Source organism: Amphibalanus amphitrite, unplaced genomic scaffold (assembly GCF_019059575.1).
Source record: "Amphibalanus amphitrite isolate SeventyFive unplaced genomic scaffold, NRLGWU_Aamphi_draft 001857F_arrow, whole genome shotgun sequence".
NCBI lineage: Eukaryota > Metazoa > Arthropoda > Thecostraca > Balanomorpha > Balanidae > Amphibalanus > Amphibalanus amphitrite.
The window spans coordinates 1-18258 of record NW_024883350.1 but is presented as its reverse complement, the minus strand read 5'-3'; the positions used below and the strand labels follow the sequence as shown (position 1 = coordinate 18258).

The window sequence follows — 18258 nt, the reverse complement described above, 5'->3', positions numbered from 1 at the left end:
CCCTCAACGGATTTAGCGTCCCACATTATATCATAAACCGTTCGTATGCATTCCCCTATATATCTGTTCTTCATAAATCCTTTCTGGTCCGGGGCTATGAGCTTTCCCATTACTTTTCGTAATCTATTTGCTAACACCGTCGACAATATTTTTTGGGTCGTATTTAGAAGAGATATGGGCCTCCAATTATCAATAACATTTTTTGGTTTTCCAGGTTTTGGTATAAGCGTTATCATACCCTGTCTCTGCGTTACCGACAATTGGCCGACATTAACCCTAGAACGCCTAGGGGGGGGGTTGTATCAACCCCCCCCCTGAGGTTTTTTCGAAGTGCACGCTAAACGGCTTGTCGTAGCGGGCTGAAATTTTCAATGCCCTCTGGGGCAACCTTTGCGCATCTTTTGCCGAAAAAAAATTGATCGGGTCATGTCAGGTCACGGAGTTATGACGTCATAAGAGGTACAGCCTCCGGCCGGATTTTCACAAACTGAGTGCCAACGCCCGAGGTTTCCTGCCGGTGGTACGGACATCGGTTGATGGATCGTGATGAAACTTCCCATGCATGTTGGGGCAAGTATTGGCTATCATATGGTATAAGAAATTTGACCGGGTCAGGTCAGGTCACGGAGCTATGACGTCACAAGAGGAACAGCGTCCGGTACTATTTTTGAAAAGCGCCCGAACCACTATTTTGCTAATTCTTGTCACCTCAATGGGAATATGCAGCAATATTAGCTTCTATAGGGAGGAAATGGACCTCCCAAATCCAAAAATACAATCAGATTTCAAAAATTTAAATTTTGATTTTTCGAATTTCTGCCGCCGACTGTGACCTTGACGACTTCCGGCGCTCCCAACGCGCCATTTTTAGAGCTAGGGAAACGAAATACATACCAAACGATAGAGAATTGATCAAGGAACACGATAGTGAAGGTTTCAAGTCGATATCTCCCACCGTTTTGCCGCAATCGCCGCCGAAAGTTGAAAAAAGTCTATTTTTCCGAAAATTTGACCTTTGACCGGTCAAAAGTAGGTCAAATGTTGACCTAGGACCAAAAAATATACCACCAATCGCGAGATCTCGTTGAGAGCAATCCGTTGGTTTTTTCCGCTAAGCTCTACGACCTTCCGTTTCGAAACGCCAGGGGGGGGGTCGTAACAACCCCCCCCCTGGTCGTTCGTGTTATGAGAAATGGCCTGGTCGTGCGAGGGTTAAAACCCCAGTTCAATGATCGTACCAAAAAAACGCCTAAGTCATTCCAAAACGCCTGAAAGAAATTAGATGTGTATCCATCTGGCCCAGGGGACTTATCCCGGTGAAGCTTGGATAAGGCGACACTCGCCTCTTCCAAAGAGATAATCCCTTCTAGCTCTAATCTCTCTTCTAGCGATAACTTTGGAATTGCATCCCCTAACAAGAAAGCAAAGTCGTTGAGCTTCTTTGCCCTTTGGGTTGGTAGATAAATATTTTGAAAATACTTATGAAGGTAATCCATTATAACTGCTTGGTCGCTGCAATCCTCTCCGTTAATTTCTAAGCATCCTATATATTTATTCGTGTATTGACGTTTCTCCAATCCGCAAAAATATTTGGTTGGTCTCTCCCCCATTTCAATCCACCGTGCTTTTGCTCTCACCATTATGCCTTCCATTCTTATCTTACGCAGGTCGAGAAGCTCCTCCTGCAACGCTCCAATGCGTTCGATAACATCTATCTCTTGCGTTGCGTAATTTTCTAATCGTTGTATTTTATCTATGAGATCCTTCTCTCTTAGACCTAGCTCCTTTTTCTTCCTAGATGCATATTCAATTGTAACACCCCTCAAATGGCAAAGAAGTGTTTCAAAAAACAACTGATCGTCCACTGAAAAACGAATGTTTTGGTCCTCTTCTATCGTTCTTTCTGAATAAACTGGTAACGCATACTGTTTCTTAACACATTTAATTTCCTTTTTAATTAGATCCACATATTCACTATCCCCCAGGAGACTGTTATTAAATTTCCAAAACAAGGTTCTTTTTGACTCCATCTTATTTTGAAAAGTCAGCTTAATTATATTGTGATCGGTTCTATAGCCCCAGATTATCTCGGACGAGTAAATACTGCGCACTAGTTCAGCTGAAGTCAGGAAAAAGTCTAGCCTGGAATACTTAACTGGGTTCACTCTCTTCCATGTATATCTACGTAAGTTTGGATGCTGCTCCCGCCAAATGTCTATAAGATTTTCTTTTTCTATAGCCTCCAAAACTGTCCTCCTGGCTCTCGGATTCCCCACTGTACGATAAAACTTCGTGTCTTTATCCGGGTCCAGGACAAAATTCCAGTCGCCAACAAATATAGTCGGGTGCTCATTTGCTCCTAGCTGTGACGCTTTTTCAAACAGTTCTTGGAAAAACTTGGGACAATCATCGTTAGGCCCATACAACACTACCAAGATACACCTGAAATATCCATCAAACTCAACATCTACTATTAGATAATTACCTGCACTATCTGCAACATGATCGCGAACGATCACAGGCGCTCCGGGACAAGGGAGCACCGCGACACCCCTGGCATGATCAGTGCCATAACTAAGCAAAACATCTGTACCCCATTCGGAACGAATCCTCCTCTCCAGATCTGCCGTCAAATGTGTATCAACCAGGCAGTATAGAGCACAACATAGTCCCTTCAAATAATGAAAAACATCACGTCTTTTCGCGAATTGACGGATTCCTCTTACATTCACGCTGCGAAAAACATCACGTCTTTTCGCGAATTGACGGATTCCTCTTACATTCACGCTGCAAACTGACAAGGTCATATATCAATAATCTATACCCGTGGAGCACAGAGACAACACTACAACACACTAATCCCCAAAAAAGTCCCTGATGTCTCGCAGGCCAGTCGTTTGACCTCTACCCGGGCAGGAAGATCGAGGTCCGACATCTCGATAAAGCCTCTTTATAACCGGAGAGACCGAACGAGCCCGCGGGCAGTGCCGCGGTCCAGCAGCTCCTTCCTGAACACATATTGTCATGGAAATGGCTGGGGGCCCGTTTTTCAAGTGACTCAATCTGGACGCCACAGTAAACCGATAAAATGCACTAAAATAGTACCTTCCGAACGGAAATTGAATGCTCTTCAAGGAACTGGGCTCAGAATTTGGATAGGGCCTTTAGTTTTTTTCTCTATTTTGAAATGAAATCGAAAAAAATGTCAAATTTTTACAAAATTTCAATATTTTCTTACTTTAACACGCGCAGTGGAAGGGTTGCGAGTACTACGCCCAGTGGAAGGGGGGGGCGGATGTCGCCCCCCCCCCTAAGATCTCAGCTCCCACTGGAGCTAGAAAAACGAAATTTGGAGGGTAGGTGGGGGCCATGGGGAACTCTGTTGTGTGTGAATTTCATGACCCTAGGTCAATATCTTCAAGATCAAATGAGGTCAAATGTGGTCAAATCTGCCATATTAGCGACTTTTTTGCGTTTACACGACGATAGCTCAAAAAGTTACCGGCCGATTTTCTTTAATCTTTCACTATACGAAAGAACAAACATTTGTGAGTATGTATGGTGAATTTCTAGATAATCCAACAATAAATATGGCAGTTAGAAGCCTGCTAAGGGTAGGATGTCGCCGGCTGAAGCGGGATCGGCCGACGCGGGAAACGCGGCAATCACAATTTTGTGTTTACACACTCATAACTCAAGTTGTTACCGGCCGATTTTCAAAATTCTTTGACCATATGATTGCCTGTACATTTCTCAGTCTTCTCACCGAATTTGACGCGAATCTAATGTAATCAGCGGTAAGGAGCGCGATGTAAAAACGGAACCGTCCCGCCCCGGCACAGTCTACAATTCAGGCGGCGCGTAACGGCTAGCGCCGGCCGCCGCGCCGCCGCGGCGGCAGGATGTTTGACTTTACACCGCTATTACTAGAAAAGTTGTGAACCGATTTTCTTACTTCTTGCACAAGAAGATCCGCAATTCAATTCTGGACAGGTAGCCGAAATTTCACATTGATATTATGCTTGCGGCGCGAGTTATTGGCGAAAAACAGGAGGGGTGGGCGAAATCCGCCCCCCCCCCCTTCCACTGCGCGTGTTAAAGGGACCCTCCCACCTTAACATTAGATTTGAGTTGAGATAGCCAAAATGGGGTCCCTGGCTCACAATTACCGGTTTCGGCACTCACAACATCGAGAAATGCCTTAAATCGGAAATATTGAATTTCAAAATTGCAGCATTTTGATTCAGAGGGGCTAATGCTTAGGAATACCCCTCTGAATGTGTGACGTCAGCGCAAATATCTAACGATTTTTAAATGTTTGACTAAAACGTTTTGTAGCACGCGGTGGTATATGCTATTTGCGCGCAACATCTGCCGCAAACGCCGCACTTCTAAAATAAAGTCGCTAGAAACAGCGGAGATCCCAAAAAAAGTAAACAAAAGTAAAAGTCAAATATCTTGAAAACCGGTGAATATTTTTCGGTGAAATTTGGTAGATATTCGTTTTCGCTCTTTCTGAACCGAGCGACATCACTTTCATGCCAATTCATAAACTTTTTTGAAGGTGGGAGGGTCCCTTTAACATAGATTTATGACGTTATTTTTACACGCAAATATGCAAAACCGGATATCATTCGAAGGCTTGTGGCATAGGAAGGGCGATGAAAGTTACCGCGAGTCGATTACTCAATTACACCGGACACAGTGGGCCAAAAACCGAATTTCGGGGCCAAAAATCGAAAATCGTCTCTGAAAACCGGAAAAGCATTTTCAGATCAAAACAAATGCCCATTTCGGTTATAATGGGACCCAATGAGTCCAAAAAAAAATCGGTCGTTACTCAGGAACAAAATGCCTGTTGCATAGTGTGATCAATCGAACCTGTAGTTTGAAATGATGTCTGTGACGCATAGTCCCTGCTTGATGCTGTACCGCATGACATGCTTACATTGGCACCCTTCAGCCAATAGATGTCGCTAGCGCCGAGCACCTGATGCATGCGCGTGTTTCTTTTTTCCAACCAAAGGAAGGCGCTATACCCGAAGATGCTTCTTCATGGTAAACAAACCAAACAAAAACAAACATAACCTAACCTCACCTGACCTAACCTACAACCTACAAACCTACAACCTACAACCTAACCTACAACCTAACCTACAGACCTACAACGTCAACCTACAAACCTACAACCTACAAACCTACAACCTAACCTACAACGCGCCAAAAGGTTCGGCCGGCAGCGGGGATCGAACCCTAGTCATTAGATCACGAGGCGAGTGTGCTCACCACTACACCACGCAGCCAGCAGGCCGGTGAGAGGTGTAAGTCAGTTTTGAATGACGCAATGGGATATTCTCCGTATAGCGCCTTCCTTTGGGTGGAAAAAAGAATTACGCGATGCATGCTGTGCCGCATGACATAAAGTTTCACACTTCAGACGATAGATGTCGCTCGCGCATAACGCCTGTGCCGCCTGCTAAGTGCTAAGTGCCAACTGTTTCATTTTTCAGCCGATAGATGCCGCAAGCGCCGAGCGCCTGGTGCATGTTGTGCCGCATACTGTTTAATCTTTCAGTCGACAGATGTCGCTAGCGCATAGCGCCTGATGCATGCTGTGCCGCATGACATTCCACCACTTCACCATTCATCCAATAGATGTCGCTAGCGTTAAGCGCCTGACGCATGCTGTGCCGCAGGGCTTGGCGGCCCCGCGCACGCATCCCGTCCAAGCCGATCATAGCCGATAATGTCCATTGCACAATGCACATAGCACCAAAGTCATGACTGCCGGAAGGCGCAACTATTTCACCGTAACATGCTCAGCTGGCTCGTCCTAAATCGTAAATGGACCGATAGGCGATGGAAGTGTTCTGCTGATCAGTCAGGGAAGCCGTCAGGGAACATCGACAGACAATTGCTTCCCACCTCGCTAAATGGAAACTGCAATCGCACACCTTCGAGGTCAAGCCTCGAAGGCGTCTTCGACCTTAATCCGTCACGTACAAGGTAAACTCTGCGCCGATTTATTCGCTCGGGTAGTTTTCTTTTTTTTTTTTTTTGCTTGTCACATTTGTCGCGATTTTACGGCCGATAGGTATATCTAGGTATGTGAAACATGTCACTGTGAAACAAATCGCTTAGCGCGACAGACGTTTTTCAACTTCACGGGGTTGTGTATTTCATCACGAGGAAAAGCAATGGTTGGGAATGTCACACTTGTTCCTTTTGCAGTAAGCGATGCGCAGAAGCAGACAACACTCAACACACAAGCACAAGCAGATTTGGAAATTGTCATACTGAGCTCCTATGCCGATTAATTGTTAATTTGCTACCGATTGTTAATTTGTTACCGATTGCTTTTGTTAATTTGCTAAGGCCGATTTTGTCAACCTGATGAGACGTGTTCAAATCACCACTACACTACACTAAACTGAAGAACACAACGCAATACAAACTGCAATGCATATCCAAGCGCTTGTAAAAAGCTTCTGCAAAGCATCGGCAAGACTTGGGAAGCTTGCAACATGGATGAATGTCAAAAGATGAATTGAGATCACGTGTTTCCTTTCACCCCTGATGACCGCATTGTCAGGCATGCAATGGCAACACAAATGTCTCGCGAGACAGGAGAGCATGGCTCAGTCAACACGTCGATGCCCTACTCGCCGCGATTCTGTTCTGCCGATTATCAGCGATTCGTGCAATAAGCAATACTCGGAGTCAGCTGGATCACAACTAGCATGCGTGCAAGTCGAGTCTCGCCCCTCCCATTGTAATAAATTGCACATTTCTGACTCCCAACTCGCACGGGGCAAGCTGCGAGCTGGGAGCGAAAAAATATGCAATTCATTCAAATGGAAGGAACAAGCCGCGATTTGTACGCATGAGAGGGCGAGTTCCAGTCTTATGGCAAGTGTGATACGGCTATCCGTCTCTCCAATCCTCCGTAGAGCTGTTTTCACGAGATGGTGGCCACGCCGGCCGGCCTCTCCGCGCCCCGCTCCGCCGGCGGCTCCGCTACCCTGCCGGCGGCGCTGAGCTGACGCAGGTGCTGCAGCACCCTGTCCAGCGCCGGGTTGGCGGCCACCACCAGCCAGGCGAGCAGCGCCAGGCCGGCCCGCACGGCGCACAGCACCACCATGAGCCGGCAGTCGCCGCGCACGGCGGCGGTCGACTCCCAGAGGCCTGCGGTGCCGTTGCGGCGGTACAGGTGCAGCCGGTCGTCGGTAGGCGCCAGGCAGGTGGAGACGGCCAGCACGGCCAGGTACAGCAGCACGGTGACGCCGCCGTCCTGCAGCGTCAGCGAGCGCCGCAGCCGGGCGGCCGAGGCGCGGCTCACGTCGTACCGGTCCAGCGCGGCCACACAACACACCACGGACATCGTGAAGAACACCGCACGGAACGGCAGCGCCAGGGGCGAGTAGTGCGACACAAAGTCGAGAGGACGCCCGCCGTCCCTGGTCAGCGCCGCCACGAACATCAGGTGCGCCAGCGTCAGACCCGCCAGCAGGCCGAAACACAGCCGGCCAAGCGGCGCGAACAGCCGCTGTGTTTGCAGTGCCAGGTCCACGGCGCGTGCCTGAGACTTTTTGGAGTAGGCGGCGCCGGCGGAGCGAGTCGCCGTCTGCCGTTTGGCCGCGTGGAACCGGCTGCCCTTCTCGATATAGAGTTTGGTGACGGCCGGCTGGGGGACGTGCTCTGGCAGCAGGCTGGGCGGCAGGTCGCCGCCGGCCTCGCTGCCCGAGCGCACCTCCTCACCTAATCTAGAGAGCTCGTCAGTGATTGACATCTCAGCCGGCTCGGAGGCCAGCTCCAGCGCCCCCTCGCGACGGGACGAGTCGCCCGACAGCTCGCGTCGGTAGCTGAGGTCGCCGGAGAGGTCGCGTCGGTAGCTGAGGTCGCCCGACAGGTCGCGTCGGTGGCCGCTGGCCTCGGCAGACGGCTCGCGCCGGTAGCTAGCGTCGAAGGAGGTCTCACGCCGGTAGGTGGTGTCGCCAGCTGCTGAGTCGTCCGGCGCACCGTGGGACCTGGCATAAACTCGGCAAGGTCAAATAAATACTTCTATGACGATAGAATAGAACCGATCGAAACTCAAACAGCGCAAAGTCAGCCTGTGAGCCTCCTGGTCTATACCTACTGTTAGATACATAGATTTAGGGACGCCATTTATACATACAATACGCACCAAACAAATGCATGGAAGTTAATTTGACACTCTAAAAAAGACGCTGCAGTTTTCCAGCGTAACTCGCCTGAGTGTGGCGCTATCGGCCGAGTCTCCGGCGGCCGTCCGGTCGGCGCGCTGGGCCTCCAGCTTGGCCCGCCGTCGCCGCTTGGCCTGTCGACTGCGGTACTCCCGGCTGGCGTACCGTCCCGAGTCATCGCTGGAGTCGAGCGCAGCGGTCAGCGGCGGCAGCCGGGGTCGGGGCCGCTCCGCCGGCACCTCCAGTCGGCCGCGGGGCTCGCTCATGACGGCTCTGACCGGTCACCGCAGCTGTGGACTGTGGACAATACGGACTGGTTAAATAGGCCGAGGCGGACTTATCGGCAACGCGATACAAGAATACCGGGCCTATGTGGTTAATCTAGGCTTTGAGACAGCCTTCTAAGGGCCTTCGCCTAGCTGAGCGCTTACGCTGAGCTCTGAAAGCCCAGGTTGATCTCTAAGGACCCTTGCAAGTCAAAAGGGGCCATACCAAACGCTACCGGTGACGCCAGGGTTACCGATACCGTATTTTTTATTATTATTAAGCCCCTCTCCCCTTCAGTAAACACCAATTATGAGCAAACAGCGAAGGTAAAAACCGACGGGTCCTCTCGGTCCGTCGATTTCGGTCCCGATTGGAGACCCGCCCCGGGTCGGCTGGCGCCCTTTTCTAATTACTATAAATAGATGGCCCTTGGCATGAGGCCTTGGGGCCTTGGACATGATGCCTTGGGGCTTTGGGCATGAGGCTATGGCCCCTGGGGCCTTGGGCAAAGGGCATGAGGTCTTGGGGCCTTGGGCAATGGGGCCTTGGGAAATGGGGCTTTGGGCAATGGGGCATTGGGCAATGGGGCATTGGGCAATGGGGCATTGGGCAATGGGGCATTGGGCAATGGGGCATTGGGCAATGGGGCCTTGGGTAATGGGCCTTGAGTACTATGGGCCTTGGGCAATGGAGCCTTGACCAATGGGGCATTGGGCAATGGGGCCTTGGGCAATAATGGGCATGAGGCCTATAGGCCTCTGACTCTCTATATAGTCTAAACTGAAACGGCCTTCGGCACGAGAAAAGCGAGCTTATTAGAAGCAGAAATCAACCTGTAAAAATTCCGACCAATAAAATCACCATTTTTTTCTCTCGAAATGAAATAATATCTATGGAAATAATGCACCTCACCTACTCACCATCCAGCTTTCTGCTAGAAATGTAAACATTTCCAACCGGGAATGCAGCCACGGTAGCGCTCCTAACTTTATAAGTAAAAATTATCTTTTATAAAATAAAAATTATTCATTTGAGAATTTAACTGAATTTAAGAATATATTTTTATAATATATTTTGGAGAAAAAATATTGTATATAAGTGTTAAATTTACCTTTTAACTTACTTCTAAAAAATGGCCAGTGAATATTCGTAGATCACTATTTAGTAGCACGAAGAAATATAGACCAACTGTGCACCGAAATGTCATGCTCCAAAAACATTTACCGAAATGTATCCTAGGCCAAAACGACGCACTTTTTGATACGAATGGCCGCGTGGCGCAGTTTCTTTTCATTGCTTTTTTGCGAATTAATTGTGAATTTCGATGTAAGACAGCCCTCAACCTGTATTCAATTTTAACATGGGTCCTGTCTTGAAGCAGGGATAAACTGAAAGCTAAAGCAAACATCACAGGTGGGTCTCTTCGAGTGTTCCTAGTTCAAGCTTGGTAGACATTAGACATAAATTGTAGACATTTCTGTTTGACATTTGCATTAGTTGAGGAAACTACGAGGCGAAGATCCAAAAATGTATACACTGTGCAAAAATGGATCGGTCAATAAATAGACTTTTGATGACCATATATGGGCATAAATGCAGCCCTTGCTACTCATACTACGGGTGAAAACGATGTATAACCTGCTGGTACTTGCGGTATCGCGTCCACATCAGGGAGAGAAGGCTTCCATTTTCCACTAGGAATTAACGAGATTCGATTAAGTTGGACGAATTCATTCGAAAATGGTGATAGAAAAACAGCTCTGCAGGTTCTGGGCGTCACAATCAGCTGGCCATTCCATAAATGAATTGGTATTTTGAATGAAAATTATTATAAGATTTAATTTCATTACAATAAATACAGACATTAAATTTTAAAATTATAATTTAACCACAATTGGAAAAAAACATGCAAAATAATAAAGATAATGACATTTTAAAACCATGGTGGTGCTTACATATTTTGGCGCATCTGTTTCAATCCACCATATTTGCCAATTACTGTTTAACCTTGTATTGTAACTCCAGATTTAGAGCCGCCAGTTAATTGTGCACCAAGTGACTAGTGAGTGTAGGCCTTGTGTGGTTAAAAACATTCTAATGCCTTATTTTTTCATTTGAATGCTAGGATGTGTGTAAAGATGAAGTTTTCTGATTTTATGACCCATATGGTCATAGCCCCGCCCACTCCAGCCGTTGATTGGCTGATAAATTTTTGGATCTTCACCTCATAAATTCCTCAACTGATATTACCGTTAGGTGATTCACATTTCAGAATTGTGTTTCCTTTTCCTTAGCTTATTTGTTAAATAATATAAAATATTTTCATTGTTTTCTAGCAGATCACATGTTTTCTGACAGGATCGTTATTCGTTGCACAGATGGGACAGTCTGGAAAAGGTACCCGGAATTTTAATGCATTTTTTTGAATAGGTGTGCTGCCAAAAAATTGACTGTCTCTTCCCTTTTCAACTTGGATATTTACTCAGTGATTTTTATTACAAATAATCATTGTTTGTTTTGTTGATTGAAGTGATATGATATGAATTATTCTAAATGAAAGCAGGCCTTGTTTAAGACTGATAAGCATACAGTAAAAGCTATAGTGAATAAAATTCCAAGAGGTTTGGGGTGTTATGCAGTAACAATCTCCATGCTAGAGAGGCTCATTTTGTTACTAGAGAAGGATAGTAATCCATGGCAATGGATATTGTGACATCATTGGAGATAATTAGCTTGGAAAAGCTTTAAAAAATAAAGTTTTCTGGCCAAACAGTTTTGTCTGGCACTGGAAAGGGTCAGAGAGAAAATATGACAATCTCAGCTCGAACATTCAAATTCAGATCTGCAGTATAGTATTATACTACAACAGAACCTGTGCAATAACTGCTAACGTTACCTACAGAGAGACAAGCTGCAATCCCCTGACTGAAGTGTACTGTGTTTTTCTCAGACGCGATGGCGTCGGCGGCGGGCACCATCGAGATCCCGCTGCGGGACAACCCGGAGGAGGTGATCGAGCTGGACGCCGGCCAGCTGCCAGAGGGCGACGAGGTGCTCACCATCCTGCGCCAGGAGGAGGCGCCGCTCCACCTCTGGGTCACCGTGGCCGTCCACTACTTCAAACAGAACAATGCCGCCGACTTCGTCAAGATCCTGGAGGCGTCTCGCACCGAGGCCAGCCTCAACTACCGCGACTTCCAGAAGGACCAGATGCGCGCCCTGGACACGCTGGCCGCCTACTATGTGCGCCAGGCCAACAGCGAGAAGAACAAGGACCGCAAGAAGGAGCTGTTCACCAAGGCGACCCTGCTGTACACCACGGCCGACAAGATCATTATGTACGACCAGAACCATCTACTGGGCCGCGCCTACTTCTGTCTGCTGGAGGAGGGCGACAAGATGGACCAGGCCGACGCCCAGTTCAACTTCGTGCTCAACCAGTCGCCCAACAGCATCCCGTCGCTACTCGGCAAGGCCTGCATCGCCTTCAACAAGAAGGACTACAAGGGTGCGCTGGCGTTCTACAAGAAGGCGCTGCGTACGAACCCGCAGTGTCCGGCTGACGTGCGGCTCGGCATGGGCCACTGCTTCCTCAAGCTGGGTAACGCCGATAAGGCGCGGCTGGCGTTCGAGCGAGCCCTCGACCTGGACGCCAACTGTGTCGGCGCGCTCGTCGGACTGGCCATTCTGGAGCTGAACAACAAGCAACCCGAGTCGATCCGCAGTGGTGTGCAGATGCTGTCGCGCGCCTACACCATCGACCCCACCAACCCCATGGTGCTCAACCATCTGGCCAACCACTTCTTCTTCAAGAAGGACTACGGCAAGGTGCGGCAGCTGGCCACCTACGCGCTCTACAACACGGAGAACGATGCGATGCGTGCTGAGAGCTGTTACCAGCTGGCACGCGCGTTCCACGTGCAGGCGGACTACGAGAAAGCGTTCCAGTACTACTACCAGGCGACGCAGTTCGCGCCGCCGAGCTTCGTGCTTCCCAACTACGGACTCGGCCAGATGTACATCTACCGTGGCGATACTGAAAACGCCGCACAGTGCTTCGAGAAGGTGCTCAAACTGCAGCCGGGGAACTACGAGACGATGAAGATCCTTGGCTCGCTGTACGCCACGTCGACGAGCGAGTCCAAGCGTGACATCGCAAAGGGTCACCTGAAGAAAGTCACCGAGCAGTTTCCGGACGACATCGAGGCTTGGATCGAGCTGGCCCAGATCCTGGAAGGTACTGACCTCAACGGCTCGCTGGCTGCCTACAACCACGCCATCGGCATCCTGAAGGACAACGTCATGGCCGAGATCCCGCCCGAGCTGCTCAACAACGTGGCCTCGCTGCAGTTCCGGCTGGGCAACCAGGAGGCGGCGCACAAAAACTACGAGCTGGCGTTGGACCGGTGTAAGCGCGAGTCGGAACACGACGCGCAGTACTACAACAGTATCAGCATCACGATCACCTATAACCTGGCGCGGCTGTTCGAGGTGCGCTGGCTCAACGACCGTGCCGAGAAGCTCTACAAGGATATCCTGAAGGAGCACCCCAACTACGTGGACTGCTACCTGCGACTGGGCTGCATGGCGCGCGACCGCGGTCAGATCTACGAGGCATCTGACTGGTTTAAGGAAGCTCTGCAGGTTAACAACGAGCACCCGGACGCCTGGTCTCTGATCGGCAACCTCCACTTGGCCAAACAGGAGTGGGGACCTGGCCAGAAGAAGTTCGAGAGGATCCTGAACACGACGCCGCACGATCCGTACTCGCAGATCGCGCTGGGGAACGTCTGGTTACAGACGCTTCATGTGCCCACCAAGGACAAAGACAAGCTACAGCGGAACCAGGCGCGCGCGCTGGCTATGTACAAGGAGGTGCTGCGCCACGACCCGCGCAACATCTGGGCGGCCAACGGAGTGGGAGCCGTCATGGCGCACAAGGGCTACATCTCAGAGTCCCGAGACATCTTCGCGCAGGTCCGCGAGGCCACGGCAGACTTCTGTGACGTGTGGCTCAACATCGCGCACGTGTACGTGGAGCAGAAGCAGCTGGTCAGTGCCATCCAGATGTACGAGAACTGCCAGAAGAAGTTCTTCAAGTACAACAACGTGGAGGTGCTGCTGTACCTGGCGCGCGCCTATTTCAAGGCGGGCAAGCTGCGCGAGGCCAAGATGACGCTGCTGCAGGCGCGACGTGTTTCACCCCAGGACACGGTGCTGCTCTATAACCTGGCGCTGGTGCTGCAGCGACTCGCCATGCAGATTCTCAAGGACGAGAAGTCCAACCTGAAGACAGTGCTGCAGGCAGTGCACGAGCTGGGCCTGGCGCACAAGTACTTCCAGTACCTCTCCATCAACGGCGATCGCATGAAGTACGACCTGGCGATGGCTGAGGTGGAGGCGCGTCAGTGCCAGGACCTGCTGTCGCAGGCACAGTACCACGTGGCCCGCGCTCGTCGACAGGACCAGGAGGAGCGCGAACAGCGCCGCCGCCAGGACGAGTCGCGTCAGACGTTCCTGCAGCGGCAGCAAGAGGAGCAGAGCCGGCGCGAGGCCGAGCGGCGCCAGCGCCTCGAGGAGCAGATGCGCGCCCGCGAGGAGTTCAAGGAGAAGATGAAGAACGCGGTGGTGATCCCAGAGATCCCGTCCGAACCGAGCCGCGGCAAGAAGCGCGGCCGCGGCCGGCGCGACTATGTCTCCGACTCTGGCGGCTCTGGCGGCGAGCAGGGCGGTGGTCCGTCCGGCAAGAAGCAGCGCAAGCCACGCGAAAAGAAGGAGCGCAAACCGGGCAAGGGCCGCAAGAAGCGCGAGGCCGGCTCGGGATCGGACGGCGAGCCCCGCGGACGCGCACGCAAGAAGAAGAAGGCCGAGACCGAGGACGTGGACGGCTTGACGGTGAAGCAGCGCCGCAAGGTGGTGTCCAAGGCGACCATCTCGGACTCGGACAGTTCCGACTCGGGCGGGGCTCGCCGCCGCCGCGACAGCAGCAGCGACGACGCCGGCGCCGGTGGACGCGGCAAGATTGTATCCGACTCGGACGAAAGCCCGGCCCGCTCGCGTTCCGGCTCGCCGCGCAAGTCACGCTCGCGCTCAAAGTCTCGCTCCAAATCGCGTTCTCGATCGCGGTCGCGCTCTGGCTCCGGTTCGCGTTCGGGCTCGACCGGCTCCCGGCGGTCGGTGAGCCGCTCAAAGTCCCGCTCTCGGTCGCGCTCTGGCTCGCCGGGGTCGCGCCGGTCGCGCTCCAAGTCGGGCTCCCGCTCCGGCTCCGGTTCTCGCTCGCGCTCGAGGTCTGGATCCCGCTCCAAGTCCCGCTCGAAGTCCCGCTCTAAGTCTCGTTCTAGGTCCCGTTCTAGGTCCAAGTCTAAATCTCGTTCCCGTTCGCGGTCGCGCTCTGGATCTCGGTCTGGCTCGGCGGCGTCAAAACGTTCCGGCTCGGCGGCTTCTCAGCGATCAGGGTCGGGTTCGGACTGAGCTGTGAGCTGTGCGACTATCTGACTGGACTGGAAGTGCCACTGGACTGGACTGGGGACTGGAAATGTGCGGTGATCGGAGTGAGTGAGAGTGTGGTGTGCGGTCGCCGCCCGCTCGGACTGATAGTGGTCACGGTGTTATGGTGCGGGACATGTTTCGTGCCAGACTGCGGGCATCGTTTCCCATGTGTATATGTACAGTGCCGCGTTCAAGATGGGACGCACCTGTCTAATAGTGTCCACATTTGGACGAATTTCATCGTCATTCATGCCCTTGTCGCTTTCCTCGCTGATGTGAAACTGTTTCAGGGAGAGCCATTGGATATGGAGAGCTTCATCGATATATTTTCAGGTACGAAAGTTTAAACTGCTTAAAACGCATTTTTGTGTGGCTTTTTGTGGCATAACAATTCATTTTCAGCTACCACTAAATATAAAGTGACAAAGTCGTTGCTGGTCGTATGTAAAACTAAGGTATGACTAGCAATCTTGCAACATTCAGCCGATGCCTAACGCTCAGTGATTGTGTTTCCAGGTCGCGGCACACCCTTGTGCTTTACAATTTTGTGGACAATACATTGCATCAAGCGGTGACTGATACGTTTGGAGCGGGAGGGCAGCATCTATCACGCCACGCCGGTGACCGAATCACGGCTGCTCGTGCTGTAATCAACCTCGGTGGGGGTGACTGGGACAGCACACCGGTGTGAGTACCGACAGACGCAGTAGTGCTAGCAGATTCGTAGTTAGAGCCGGCCTGCTGCTTGCTTCATCAGTCGTGCGTGCAGCTGTGCTGGTATGTAGGCATACGATATGAGGAGATCTCATATTTCGCTTATCCACATGGGTCTTTTAGCCTATTTGTAGTTTGAAGCCTGGGCCGGGGGGCAAACTGTTGCTCTAGAGTGTTTGTATCTTGTAATATTCATTCCACTAATACTTTGTTTCTATCGTTCACGGTTAGTACATTTCGCAAGGCGGAAAACCTTCGCCTTTCCTTTCGATTGCTGCTGGTACCCACTCAGTTTCCTTTTGTTAGATTGTCCAAGCTTTAGGGCCTTGGTCCAAGCTGGTCCAAGCAGTCATATTGGGCCCACGTGCTCGATACTTATCTTAGTTTCCTTTCGTTTATTTGTCCAAGCAGATTGGGCCCGAGTCGTCCTCCCTGCGTCGGATACGTCTGAGACGGATACGGTAACAACTTTTTCTATGGGTGGCAATGTCACGTTCTGATTTTGCACGGACCAAAGGAAGTATTAGTTATCGTTGTGGCCGCTATATGGCGCTTAAATCGCGTCCCTCACATCGAGTTCGATGCTGTATCTGTGCCGGTTCGAGCTCCTGTCTTGTTCCAGCAGATGTTACATGGCTACATGTTACGTGTTACATGGGTTTAAGGCCAATGTTCAACAGGGCTACAGAGCTTAGGTTGTCTCTGGCCCGACTGGAACGCCGGATCAATAAGTTGACAGACGGGAACCCCGTCACGACATCTCACAGCTCGGTCGCTCAGGGTCCTGTTTCATGGCACGCCGCTTCAGTGCGCTACAGTATTGGGCGGCGTTTGCGATGAAGTCGCCGCGACGCTTCAGCGTTGCGAGCGTCCGAGTTTGTTGATGTTTCCATGGAAACCCAATACACCGCTGCGCGTAGCGCGCTGTAGCGTAGCGCAGCGCCTTGAAACAGGGCCTTGTTCACAGCTCTCTTCTAGGACCTGCCTAAGGCTATGAGCTGCCTAACAGTTTAGTATTCGACCCGAGTTTTTGGCTGTTATTCAGAGGCTGTGGCGTGGATGCCATGCTGGCCATATTGGCGAAGGATTTGCTGAAGCTCCATCAAAGGCTCATTGCCATACTCTTGTCTGCTTGTGCGTTGTGAGAAGATGGTACTCAGACTCACCAAACTCGCACACCGGTCAGCGCTCCTCATGTGTGACGCCAGCTTAGCTGGTTCCCCTTGTCGAATGCTTTGTGAGAATCTGATGTCGAATTTCCTAGAGCTCCCTAGATGTCGCCAATTAGCTAAAAGGTATCTCACTCTACTTGTACTTGTAGTCTTACTTGAGATAGACGGGCAAGAGTAATGATCGGTCTTTTTTGTCATTCATACCGTTCGCCCCATCACAACAGAAAACACCATGACACAGACTGATGTATTTATTTTGGATCTCTATAAAACCCTGTCTACGGCGGGTGGGAGGATACTGCGGTCTTGATAGTGTGGGCTGTCTGCTTCTGCGTGCACCGGTCGCCATGACAACCGAAGGGGAGTCACGGCTCGTCAGCTGCCGCTAAGGGCAGCAGCAGAACAATCTACAGACTTCCCATGGTACCTCTTTGCCGTGTTGGCTGTTCAGAATCTGTTAATGTGCGGGCAGGAGAAATTGAACACTCTGGCACACTTCTGGCACATTGCTAGCCCTATATGGCTGTATGATAATGCTCGAACGACGTACAGTGGGTCTATTTAAGATCTCCAGAGCCACCACGTGGCGCTACGGTCGGGGTAGGGCGAGTCCAAATCCCGAGGGAAGTGAGGTCACCGGTCATTGTGGGGGAAGGAGGGAGGGGGAGTGACGCGGTATCACGGCGCATGGGGCGTGCGTAGCGCCGGGAGTGGGCCGCCCAGGGCTGCCCGCCACTGCGCCGAGGCTGAGGGGAGGGGATGATGGTTGCGGGTGCGTTCACTCCGGTATGGTGGTATCCTGTTCATGTGGAACCGGCAAGAACGCGACTGAAGGGAATCATTATCTCAAACAAACGGGCAAGCCAGAGGCAGCGTCAGTTTCATCCAGCCAAAATGTTGAACAGTGATAATGAAATCTAGGACGTATTCATAGCAGCAACTTTTCAGTCGATAGTTGCATGATGCTTTTCATGATGCATGATGAGGCTTTTCTAAACTGTTATTTGAGTTAGATATTTTCATTTGGCACGTTCAGGTTTTGGTGGTTTTTATCGGGTCGAAAAGAATCAGAAAGAAAAAAAAAGAGTTGAAATGGCCCAAAATGACTAAAAATATTTTCCTAAAAATGAAACTTAGCTAAACGTTTATAAGCGATATATTTTGACTTTTGGGGAGGATATTGGGGAAAGATTATTGGGGAACAGATGTCATCGTGCTTAGCTGTGTTGCAGTAGAGCGAAAGGTTTTGGCTGTGTCTAGATAAAACCAGACCCGGGAGTGGGGCTCGACTACCACGACATCGCGTTCAGCTCAAGGGTACCCAACCTCAACGCTACGAGCACATATCGCCCTGCGCAGCGTGCTCACTGTTTCGGCTAAAGTTCGGCCAAGTGTCTGACGTCCTGTCAAGT

General features: G+C 50.8%; 2 protein-coding genes across 6 annotated transcripts; one reads left to right on the top strand and one right to left on the bottom strand.

The window, feature by feature from the left end:
* Positions 1-6201: 6201 nt before the first annotated feature.
* Positions 6202-10244, bottom strand: LOC122375507. Of its 4 annotated transcripts, XM_043354926.1 has the most exons (4): positions 10124-10244; positions 8253-8501; positions 7921-8027; positions 6202-7890 (listed from the first exon to the last, which is right to left on the bottom strand). In XM_043354926.1, the coding sequence occupies exons 2-4, from the start codon at positions 8468-8470 to the stop codon at positions 6959-6961; spliced, it is 1257 nt and encodes a 418-aa protein (XP_043210861.1). In that variant the 5' UTR covers positions 8471-8501; positions 10124-10244; the 3' UTR covers positions 6202-6958. The 4 variants fall into 4 exon arrangements, with proteins under 4 accessions (XP_043210861.1, XP_043210859.1, XP_043210857.1 ...); XM_043354924.1 differs by having other exon boundaries at positions 6202-8027; XM_043354922.1 differs by lacking the exon at positions 10124-10244 and adding an exon at positions 9392-9449 and having other exon boundaries at positions 6202-8027.
* On the top strand, positions 9635-15535 carry LOC122375506 (RNA polymerase-associated protein CTR9 homolog). 2 transcript variants are annotated; one of them, XR_006255412.1, is made up of 3 exons: positions 9635-9884; positions 11422-15293; positions 15477-15535. XR_006255412.1 is itself a non-coding variant. In XM_043354921.1 (2 exons), the coding sequence occupies exon 2, from the start codon at positions 11427-11429 to the stop codon at positions 14940-14942; it is 3516 nt and encodes a 1171-aa protein (XP_043210856.1). In that variant the 5' UTR covers positions 9701-9884; positions 11422-11426; the 3' UTR covers positions 14943-15535. The 2 variants fall into 2 exon arrangements, 1 of the variants encoding a protein (XP_043210856.1); XM_043354921.1 differs by having other exon boundaries at positions 9701-9884; positions 11422-15535.
* The last annotated feature ends 2723 nt before the right edge of the window (positions 15536-18258 follow it).

Coding starts and splice junctions, on each gene's coding strand:
- LOC122375506 (XM_043354921.1), top strand. CDS start 11,427: ATGGCGTCGGCGGCGGGCACCATCGAGATCCCGCTGCGGGACAACCCG.
- LOC122375507 (XM_043354924.1), bottom strand. CDS start 8,470: ATGAGCGAGCCCCGCGGCCGACTGGAGGTGCCGGCGGAGCGGCCCCGA. Junction 8,028..8,252: donor GCCGATAGCGCCACACTCAG/GCGAGTTACGCT, acceptor AGTTTATGCCAG/GTCCCACGGTGCGCCGGACG.